Raw genomic sequence first — 12,024 nt, 5'->3', positions numbered from 1 at the left:
CCGCTCACTTTAGAAAAAGCCAGCAGCTTCATGTTTCCCTTTGATTTGCTTATACCCTGCCATGCTTGTTTAATGCTGTCCTGGGCAGTATGGCAAGTACCCGTGGGGGATGGCAGGTGAGAAAACCAGAAAATGATGATTGTCTGAGGGATTGAAATTAGGCCTAGTGAATTTTGGGGATCGCTTATGTCTTCTATTGCAAACAGACTTTGGAGCCAGAGCGATATGCATAGGAACCCTGACTTTCTCACATCCTACCTTTATGACCTAAACAAGGCCCTTGATTACAGGCAAGTTACTTCATCTTCCTGAGCTCTGTCTTCCCCATCCTTTAAGTGGGACTAATTATACATCATTGGGTACGAGGCAGCAATAGGAACGCACCTAGCATAGTACCTGACATATAGGATCAGGACAGAGAGAGGTGACAAGAGCAGTTGATGAATCATCCAAAGAAGGTAGATAAAATAAAATTCATGCGTATTTGGCTTTGGAGTATATTTTGGTACTTACATCTGACCTTGGGTATGGCTGATGCTCTGGGAATTCAGAATCCTAAACAAAACAATGAAGCCACACTGTGGAGACCTGGTTCAGAGGACCTATGAAAGTGGGCCGCCTCCCCACCCTGCTCCTCCAGGCAATAGGTGCTCCATCTCCCCTTTAGATCCAAGACATAGCATAACCTCTCACACCCAGGCCAACCACCAGGCACGTCTGATAGGGAGAGTTCCACTTGACCTCTTCCTGGGGGAGGAGGCCCAGTGGCAATTGAGCATTCTGATTCTAAAAATGTCTGGCTGGTCACAGGCTTAATGGAGGAGTAAAAAGGAAGCCAGAGGTGAGTCATAGCGGCAAAGGCCTCTTCTCAAGCCCCCTGGTTAACCGTGTCAGGAAGAGCTTGGAGGCAAGCTACCCCTGACAGGAATGAAGAGCGTTGGTTGGTCCAAGGCAAACTTCCAGGCCTGCCCTTAATTAGACATATGTGCAACTGGGTCAGGTGACCTGACATATTGGTCCTGTGTTTGAGCACAGTACCTACCTTACACCGCATCTGGGCTTAAAATATTGATCTTCCTGAGAGAGTGTCAAAGTGATCTATTCAAAATCAGAGAGCATGTACCACCAAATCTGAGTCTTAGCTCAACGTTTTTGGTCAGTCCTCTGGTTTGAGAGCCGAGGACGCAGCATCTGTGGCCTTAAGGACCCTCCACAGACGAGCTGCAGTCTGCTCAGAGGTGGCGGCAGGGCCTAGCTTGAGGAAACTGCCAGCATTCCCTGAGCTTTGTATGAAAGAGGCTCTCCGCTCCCCTTTCTGTCCTCTGCCCTTTCTCTCACTTCACTCTTTGGTGGTGAGACAGAAAAGCTGCTGGAAAATCACACTCAACACCAACAACAAACCCCAGAAAAGAAAAGCCGAACCCCACTTGTCTTAAGTCTCAGCATAACTTGTCTTCATGCTTGTTCTCCAAGTGGCCACTTGCCCCCAGGAAACACAGAAGTGGGGATCATGCCCTGGGTAGAGAGGCAGGGGACAGGTAGGAACACAGGGGAAGCACACGGCGCAGGTAGATTCACCCACCCGTTTCCCTGGGGGCTGAGCAACATGAACCGAGGGCCTTTTCGGACATATCACTGCCCTGCCAGGAGCGCCAACCCAGGATTGGTCACGTGTCAGACCTAGGGAAGTGGACCGCCTGAGACTATGCTAGAAGCGGGTAGAGTCATTCACCGCAGGTGCATGTTAACCGGAGGCTACCTGGATCCCTATGGAGGAGCGCCGGCTGCTGAGGAAGTCCTCGCCTTTGGACGCTAAGATGGCCTTGTCACCGGCCCTCGCAGAGCTGCCCTGGCTCTCAGAGGCGTGGCGCTGAGCAGCGGCAGTTTCTAGAGCAAGATTCATGGCCTTGTGACTGTCCAGACTGTCGGTAGAGTTGTAGAGGCTGCGGCCCTCCTGTGGCCACGGGGAGATCCTCTGCGTCCGGCTGTCGTGATAGGCATCCTGGGTGGACTCGGTGCTGCTCTGGGCGGTCACGGAAATCAGCGGCTTGGAGGTGGTCCGAGGGGGTACCGGTGGGGGTGTTTTTTTGTAATTTGTATATGATACAGCTGTAAGAAAAAAGAAAAGCCCCAATTGAGTAAGTGTAGTTTCCCCCGCTCAGCATCTGGCCTGCAGGTTACACCTGTGTGTAGCCTATGATCACATTTCTGAACACCCAATCTAAGAACATAATACAAGATACGAGGGAAACGTTTTATGCACAGTGGTATTTTACACGGACCTGTTTGTAAAAGGCAAACCTAATAAACACACTTAAAATTCCAGCAATCGAGGCACCAGTGACTAACTTGAAATTCAGCAGGACAGAAGTGCGGCTAACCTGTGATTTTTCATGAAATTCGAAGTATTATAGGCAATGCTCATTTCATAATGGTAGGTTATGAACAGGCCGAACCAGAAAGAATACATTTGTAAAGAAAGCTTATGCATATAAAAATGGTCAGAGAGGCATAGAAATGGTTATCTCCGAGTATAACACGGGTGATTTTTTTTTCTCCTACTTGTCGGTTTTATCTTTTTCAAAAAAAAATTTTTTTGCCTGTATTTTCTAAAAAATGCTTATAATGACTATTATTTTTATAATGGAAAAATATATCACATTAGAAAACGTTCTGCTCCCCAGAACTTTCTTCTGCCCCTTACTCAGGCCCAAGCCCTGATGGGATGGAAAGGGGCATTCCTCAGGGTGGGCCCTGCTAGGCTGTAGATTACTAGGTAGTCCGCAAAAATACATCAGGACATTCAAGTCTACCTTCATCTCGGGGCCCCTTGCCGGTCAGTTTCTGCCCGTGGCCCGGATGACGCACTAACTGAAGGGATGGCAGAAGCAGCACTTGGCCGCTCTGGAGAAGAAAGCGGTGGCAGTCCAGTTCCTTAAAGAGCGCAGCGTCGGCAGCCCTCTGGAGCAGTTCTGCTCTGGCCTGTGAGGTCCCTATGCGTCAGAATCAACACAGCAGGCCGTGCGCTTGGTCTGGCTTGGCTTGGGCAAGTCAGCAAGGCACAGCGCGTTTACTGTGAGAAAGAAAGAAACCCAGATCCAGTGCCATGAGGTCAATTTGGACTCAGTGTAGTCCTCTAGCACAGAGAGGGCAGCGTCCCCTGTGGGTTCCCGACGCTGTAAATCTTTACGGGAGTAGAAAAGCCTCATCCCTCTCCTTCCCAGTGGCTGGTGCAGTTGGACGGCTGACCCCTGTAGCTAGCAGCCAGTGCTAGTTCCGGTTCCTGGGTCGAGATTCTCAGAGGCATGGCCTCGAGGCCTAGCAATCCCCTGCGATGTGACGTAACGTAAGGGTGGGGTTCGACTTCATGGCAGGAGCATGCTTGAGCAGCCAAGCAGTTGTAAGGAGATCAGGGTGGAGTGCTGCTCCCGCACTCAGGTCACAGCCCTGAGCTTTCCTCAGGGATCCGGCCTGTTTATTATATAAGTAGACACTGTGGAGAGTTTGCTAGCTTCTTCTTGTATCTGAATTCAGCATTTGGCTCATTGACTTCCAATTCTTTGGACTTGAGCCAACAGCCTGCCATCTGACCTGCCTACTTGGAATTTATTCATCTCCAGTCACCAGCTTGTAGCCTTTCTGCTGATCTTGGGTTTATCTGCTCTCAAAGCTATGTAAATCCAGAGACGTTTCCAGCCTAGCACCCATGGACATGGACTTGGCACGTGCCTGTAATTTGGACTTGATCACTTCTACAAGCATGTGAATATATTTCTTGATATAAGCTTCCTTTCTCTCTCTCTCTACACACACACACACACACACACACACACACACACACACACACACACACACACACACTTGATTTGGTTCTCTCGAAACCCAACCAAAAAACACAGCCCAACAAATAACCCACACGATCACTAGGGCTGAAACTAACTTTAAAGTAAGACAACTAAAGTGAAAAATGCATTTGGAGATGAAAATGATATTAGTTTTCAAGTTCCTCAAAAGATATTAGGTGAATTTGTCAGCACTCAAGGTATTTCTTAGTTTCACAGCTAAAACTTCATATTCTCTTCTGATGTGAACTGGCCTTCTATTAAAATTTATTATTTTCCTTCATCTTGAAAGAACTGCTAATGTGTGTCCAGACAGCCCTCAATACGATGTGAACCCAACACATTCTTAGACACAGGCTCTGGAAGGGTCCTGGAGGTTCGGTACATTGAGTGACAAGACACGCACATAAACGTCTTCCGGAGAGTCTTTAGCATCATCTGCAGAGATAACTTGGCCAAAGATGTTCTTAAAGAACTTTCTGAACCTGTGCCTCGAGAAATGCGCTGCTGTTTTGGCCTCGAGAAAGACCGACTCCCAGGGTTGCGTTGTGTACACTTATGGGCACTTCATACACATCACCCTCTTTTCCATCCATTTAACCATCTGCATAAATGGGTTTTCCTAAAAATACATTTTCAAGTATCACCTCAAGTAAACAACTCTGCACGACAAAGCAAATTGCGCTCATCCAGTACTAATGTTCTGAGATCTGCTGCAGAGGGTTAGAAATGAACATACATAAACTGTATGTTTTAAAGGGTGCACTGGGAAGAAAACGCAAGGATATGAAACCAACAGAGGAAGATGAGGTGGCCCTTACCGAATGTGTGAGGGAGCACAAAATGAAATGACACCGGACTTCCAAAGTTTATCTTTGCAAAAGAAACATCTAAAACCATCTCGCTCTTTTTTGGAAGGGGCTTATTAAAAAAAAATAATGTCAATTGATTTTTAAAGAAATCTATTTACATACTTACTATATGTAATTCACCAGTCTAGCAGCTCAAAGATTATGTGAGCTGGAACTCTAAACCTAGGAACGCTTATCTACTCCATGAGGACTCTGAGCAGTGCAAGTGAAGCAGCTGCGACCCGATGCAGTTTGGCAGTTTGAACCCAGCCAGCAGCTTCATGGCTGAACGGCGTGGTGAACCGCTTCCTTTACAGCGGAGAAAACCCTACAGAGCAGTTCTCCTCTGTAACTCGTGACATTACCATGAGTTGCGAGTGATTTGATGGCATTGGGTGTGGATTTCTGAGTGTATGCACTCTTTGACATTTTAAACACAGGTGAGTCCTTTTAAGTGGAGACTCTTATGTGGCAATCTGGCTTTCTCCCAGTCTATTAGGGCATGGCTCTTCCTTATAGGAATGTTACTCTCATCCCATCTCCTGTCCACAATCTTTTAGTTTGGCTGTCATGCTCATTAGAATTCTCACCTCTCCCCCCAACTACCATGATCTGAATTCTACCTTGCAGGCCTGGATAGGACAGAGGCTGTACACTGGTACATATGAGGGCTGGAGGCACAGGGAATCCAGGGTGGATGATAACTTCAGGACCAAGGGTGTGAGGGGCGATGCTGGGAGAGTGGAGGGTGAGTGGGTTGGAAAGGGGGAACCGATTATAAGGATCCACATGTGACCTCCTCCCTGGGAGATGGACGGCAGAGAAGGGGGAGAAGGGAGACTCCGATAGGGAAAGATATGACAAAATAACAATGTATAAATTACCAAGGGAATATGAGGGAGGGGGGAGCGGGGAGGGAGGGGGAAAAAAAGGACCTGATGCAAAGGGCTTAAGTGGAGAGCAAATGCTTTGAGAACGATTGGGGCAGGGAATGTGCAGATGTGCTTTATACAATTGATGTATGTATATGTATGGATTGTGATAAGAGTTGTATGAGCCCCTAATAAAATGTTTAAAAAAAAAAAGAATTCTCACCTCTTCCCAAGCCCTGCCCCCCACCCGCCACCAATTTAATTGCTCTACCTGAATTCTTGACATTTTCCAAGGTGATTCAGAGATCCATATCCTGACCTCTCTTAACTCCTAGGTTTCAAAGTTACTAAAATATTTTGCTTTGTGTAAGAAGACCTTTATCTATATCCTATTTCAGCAAATCATAAATATGTTCATACTCTGAACTTGGTAATTCTCCAAAAATTGCTTTGCCTGTGAAATTTTTAGTCCTGCAATGCTGCTCTTTTTGACTTCAATTTTTCATTCTCTGTCTGGCTCTCTTGCTCTTATAGCTTCACTCACTAACATTCAGAGAGCTCCAGGTGCATTGCTCTATTACATATTTAGTGCTTTCTTCTCACCATCAGCCTTTTAACCTCTAGACCCGCCTCGAGACATCCAATGGAATCCCTTCCTCTGCCAAAGTCACTATATGGATCTGCACACTTCCTCCACACTAGGCACGTGGTACGTGGTTGCTGAATGCTGAATGAGCCCAGCCCTCCGCTGCTGCTCGCAGGCTGCCAAAAGCTGCTGGAGAAAATCTCATAACCACCCCGACTGGTCTGGATACACGTTTGTAATTTCCAACCTCGGCTGAATCCTCAGAACGGTTTAGCATTCCACTTACTCATCTCGAGTTGGCTCTCACTTTCACTCCCCACAGCAGCTGTTGCCAGTTTTCATCAGTGTCAGTGACCCGCCCACTCCATAGCCACTTTTCTTTTGTACAGAATTCATGATCTGGCCCTACTTGAGAAAGAACTGCAGAAGTCTTAGGCATGAGTGCACTCCACAATTCTTAGGTTTCTGCCTACGTAGTTTCATCCATTCCTCATGACTCCCCAACCCTCTATTTTAGAAAAAACAGGTGGTTAGTAACAGATCCTACAGTCAGGCAGTATGAGTTTACATCCCAGCTCTGCTTCTTATTAGCTGTTGATGTTCAGTAATTAGCATTTTCTCTTTTAAAATTTTTACCAGTTTCATTGACATATAATTCACATATCATATAATTCCATGGTTTAAACCCATTAAAAGAGTGGTGCAATCGTCACCACAATCATTTCTAGAACATTTTATTGTTTCTTGTACTCATTATTGGCTCTCCATTTCTTTCCAACTTCTCCTGCCATAACCCTAAGGGGATATTAATCTGGTTCTTGTCTCTATAGAATTCAATGAGCCTTTCCTTATCTTGCTGTGCTCCACTTTCCTCATCTGTGATGTAAAGGTAAACCGTGTATCTACCTCATGCTTTGCTTTGAGGATGAAATGTGTCAGTGTACATAAAAACGCCAACAGTGTCTGGCCCCAATCGGAGTGTCCTCATGTTGGGTCCCAGAGAGTCAATTCCAATTCATAGCTCCCTACGTGGCAGAGTAGAGCTGGCCTGTGGTGGCCCTTGGCTGTATTTTTTTTCTGGAAGTAGATACCATTTGGTTAGTAGCAAATGCTGAACCACTTGACAATGGAAGCACCATGTCTGAGTGTTACCATCAGACCTGGTATTCCATAATCCATACTTGGTCCCACTGTCACTCCTTAAACCGTTCTCTGTCCTTGACATTCCCTCTTGCTTTGCTCGTCTTTCACCTCTATCAAAACATTTGTCCCAGGATCCTGGATCCTTAAAAATGATCCTGCCTGAGAAGCCTGTGTGTCTCCCCTCTTTCCTTTTTATATCACCAACTTGAAAGATAAATTTTCCTTCTTTTTTCTACTTTGTCATTTCCTGTATATTTATCTCACTGCTGTACCACTTAACTGGTGATCATTTCCTGACTACCAAATTCAAAGGTTCATTTCAATGGTCTTCTATTCATTGTCAAAAAGGACGTTTCAAAATTGATCTTAAAGTACAATGTTGTCTGTGCTAGGGTTATATTTGTCCACCTTCAGGAAAATCCAATCAATACAATTATGTTTCAAATTTATGGATCAGCCACAAAAGCTAATGAGGAAGAAACTGAAGAATTCTATCAACAACTTCACTCAGAAATTGATCACACATGCAATCAAAATGCATTGATAATTATTGGTGATTGGAAAACAAAAGTTGGAAATAAGGAGGAAGGAAGAGCAGTTGGAAACTATGACGTTGGCAATAAAAAGAAGCTGGATATTTCATGATAGCATTTTGCTATCCTGCAACATCACTGATTCATATCAAATAAAATTTTGCAACAACATAGTCAACAAACCAAAAATAATTTGAAGTAGCATATGGTAGCATATGGCAACAATCAATGGCACTGGAGAAAGAAGTTCATGTTGCACTGAAAGAATTAACTGAAACCCAATTTCCAGGAATAGATGGAATATCAATTGAAATGTTTCAACAAGCTGATCAATCGCTGGAAGCACTTGCTTATCTATGTCCAAAAATTTGGAAGACAGATATTTGGCCAACTGACTGGAAGAAACCCATATTTGTAACCAATCCAAAGAAAAGTGACCTAAACAATATGTTCAAATTACAGAGCAATATCACTGCTATCACATGCAAGTAAAATTTTGCTGACGATCATCCAACAATGGTTCCAGCAATACATTTACAGGGAGTTTCCAGAAGTTCCAGCAGGATTCAGAAGAGGAAGACAAACAAGGTAAATCATTGCTGATGTCAGAAGGATCTTTGCTGAAATCAGAGAATACCAGAAAGATGTTTATTTGTATATTATTGACTATGCCAAGGCATTGGACTGTGTGGATCGGATCAAATTATGGATAACCTTAAGAAGAATGGGAATTCCAAAACACTTGACTAGGTTCATGTGAAACTTGTATATCAATCAAGAGGCAGTTGGGAGAACAGAATAAAGGAACACTGCATGGTTTAGAAATCAAGAAAGGTGTGCACCATGCTTCTGTTCTTTTACCACACTTGTTCAATGTCTGTGCTGAGCAAACCAACAGAGACGCTGGATTATCTGAAGAAGACCACAGCACCCGCACTGGAGGAGGGCAACATGCAGAAGACACACGTTACCTGCTGAAAGTGAGGAGGACTTGAAGCCCTTGCTGATGAAGGTCTAGGATTGTAGCCTTCAGTACAGATTGCGACTCAATGGAAAGACCCAAATCCTCACAAGTAGACCAATAGGTCACATCATGATAAATGGAGAAAAGGTTGAAGTTGTCAAGGATTTTGTCTTTCTTGGTTCTGCAATCAGTCAAGAGCTCAAAAGATTCCCTGCAGTTAGGTCAATCTGCTGCCCAAGACCTCCTTAGAGAACGGAAGAGCCAAGCGGTTACTTTGAGGACTAAGGCGCTCCTGACTCAAGCCTCGGCATTTCCCACTGCCTCCTTTGCATGAGAAAGATTGACATTGAATAAGGAGGAGTGAAGAAGACTGGAGGCATTTGAATTGTGCTGGAGAAGAATATTGAAAGTACCATGGGCTGCTAAAAGGACAAACTGATCTGTCTTGGGCGAAGTGTGGTCTATGCGCTCCTTCGAGGCAAGGATGGGAGAACTTCATGTTACTTACTAGAACATGTCAGGATCAGTCAGTCCCTGGAGAAGGACACCACGTTTGGCAAAATGGAGGGGAAAATGTGGAAGACTCTCAAGGAGATGGATTGACACAGTGGGTGCTAAGATGGGCTCAGGGACAATTTTGAGGACGTTATAGAAAGGGAAATATTTTGTTTTGTCGTGCAAAAGGTACCTAATAACTTCCACCACCATGACTACTCATCTTTTACCATTTGGCTGTTTTTTTTTTTAAAAAAAACAAACGATGTTTTTTCTTCTTGAAAAGTCTTCTACATTTACTATTCCTTTCTTCTCTTTCTCTAAATTCTCTGACAAGTGTCCTTTTTTGTCTCTTCATTCACTACCTTTTTACAATAACTCCCTAATGCAGGCTTCTTACTCACTGAGCACACTGGCTCCTTCTATTAATTGTCTTGTGTAATGACAACTCCTTTCAGGTACTCTTCCAGACTAGGAACACTGATTTCTCTCCTAAGTCTCTTTCACTTCCGAGTTATTTCCAAAGTTTAAAAATAATGTTTGTGAACTGTATTCTTAGTCTATTTCCTCCTCTTCGCTCTCATTATCCCAGGCCAGAGAGCTTCTTATTATCTCTCTACTAGGTTATTTCTAAGTTATGAGGCGTCTTGGATGACATAGTGGAATATGCAATGAAACATCACTCACAAGGTCAGTGGTTTGAACCCACCAGTTGCGCTGTGAGAAAAAGATGTTTATTTTTCAGAAGATTTAGTCTCATAAACAAAAGGGGGCAGTCCCTATGCATCAGAATAAACTTGAGAAAATTGATGACAGAAGGGTTTTTGGTTTGCTTAAGTGGTTGTCCTACCTCTATTCACCCTCTTCGCTAAATGGTTCTCACATCATTGCAGGAGTAATTCTGAAACAGGTATCTGTCTTGATCATGTCTTCCCTTTACTAAGATTGGTAACTATCTACATCATAGCATTTCTTCTGTTGAGCAGTATTCTTATTTGACTCTGAGCTCTTCCAGATTGAAGACATATATGTCTGGTTTAGTTTACCTTGTTATCATTTTCATTTAGCAAAGTGTTGGGAACATAAGTAGAATTCACCAAGTTTGATAAACAACAACAACAAACAAAAACCCGGTAACCTTATAGTACAGCCAAGATTACCCAGTAAAAATAGTTCTAGAAATGATGGCACTCTACCCCTAATGCAATGGCTAGGTTTTGGGCTGATAACTACAAATTTGGCAGCTGGAAACCACCAACTGTCCTGTTGGAGAGAGATGAGGTTGTTTGCTCTTGTGAAGACTTACAGTGTCAGAAAACATAGCTAGAGTTTTCAGTATGCGTTGGCACCAAGTCCATATCAGTGGGCTTGGTTTTAGGTTACCCTAAACATGGAGAGAGGCCCTGGAGGCGCAGTGATTAAATTCCGTTGTTAACTAGAAGGTTGAGGTCCAAGCCCAGCAAGCTGTGCTGTAAGGAGAAAGCTGAGATCATCTGCTTCTATCAGTGTTACATCATTGAAACCCTATGGCATAATCGTGCTCTGTCCTAGAGGGTGGCTGGTGTTTGGAATCATATTCCAATCACTGGCATTTACATATTCAGAGGAGGTGAATTGCTCCAAGAGAAGTAATAGTGCAACCTAAGAAAGGCTGTCATTACTTCACATAGGATAATTATTTGGGCATGAAAACCTGAAAATTGGTTTGTGTTTCTCAAAAAACATGGGTAAAAACATGGGTAAAAAAAGCCATTTCTAAGCTCAATATGAAATTTAGACATATTGTGTACAGTGAAGTATGAAATAACTAATCTCTGGTATGAATAAGAAATGACAAGATTTGGTAAGAAAACCATTTTGAAAGTTTGGAAAGAGTTAACCCGGGCAATAGAGAATTGGTGCAGTTTTAAAAAGTGATTGAAAATCGGCTGGCTTAGGCAAAACTTAATCTTGAGACATTTCCTGTTCCTCCAGAATTTTTAAAAAGCAGGCTGACCGACAGTAGTGAGATTGGCTTCAGGCTGGGAGTGGATTTAAGCTGGTCGGAGGGTATGAAGCGACCAGACTAGAACAGGTTAGGGCTGGAGACGCGAAGCCGCACTGACCATCCAGTCTGATGCTTACATCTGCACTTAAAGCATACTGCACTCACGCCATGCAAACTAATCTACACTTAAAGCATACTGCACTCACGCCATGCAAACTAATCTACACTTAACGCATACTGCACTCACGCCATGCAAACTAATCTACACTTAACGCATACTGCACTCACGCCATGCAAACTAATCTACACTTAAAGCATACTGCACTCACGCCATGCAAACTAATCTGCACTTAAAGCATACTGCACTCACGCCATGCAAACTAATCTGCACTTAACGCATACTGCACTCACGCCATGCAAACTAATCTACACTTAAAGCATACTGCACTCACGCCATGCAAACTAATCTACACTTAAAGCATACTGCACTCACGCCATGCAAACTAATCTACACTTAAAGCATACTGCACTCACGCCATGCAAACTAATCTGCACTTAAAGCATACTGCACTCACGCCATGCAAACTAATCTGCACTTAACGCATACTGCACTCACGCCATGCAAACTAATCTACACTTAAAGCATACTGCACTCACGCCATGCAAACTAATCTACACTTAAAGCATACTGCACTCACGCCATGCAAACTAATCTGCACTTAAAGCATACTGCACTCACGCCATGCAAACT

General features: G+C 43.9%; 1 protein-coding gene across 1 annotated transcript in view; it reads right to left on the bottom strand.

Annotated features, from left to right (window-relative positions):
- DLGAP2 (DLG associated protein 2) overlaps window positions 1-12,024 on the bottom strand; it is a 287,488-nt gene that overhangs the window by 37,017 nt on the left and 238,447 nt on the right. The window contains exons 8-9 of the mRNA XM_075557186.1: window positions 1,760-2,109; window positions 514-555 (exon numbers count right to left, since the gene is read on the bottom strand). Of these exons, the coding sequence (XP_075413301.1) occupies window positions 514-555; window positions 1,760-2,109 (392 nt within the window). The remainder of the gene's footprint in view (window positions 1-513; window positions 556-1,759; window positions 2,110-12,024) is intronic.

The sequence above is a fragment of the Tenrec ecaudatus genome, chromosome 8 (assembly GCF_050624435.1).
Source record: "Tenrec ecaudatus isolate mTenEca1 chromosome 8, mTenEca1.hap1, whole genome shotgun sequence".
Taxonomy (NCBI): domain Eukaryota; kingdom Metazoa; phylum Chordata; class Mammalia; order Afrosoricida; family Tenrecidae; genus Tenrec; species Tenrec ecaudatus.
This window is presented reverse-complemented; position numbering and strand designations above follow the sequence as displayed.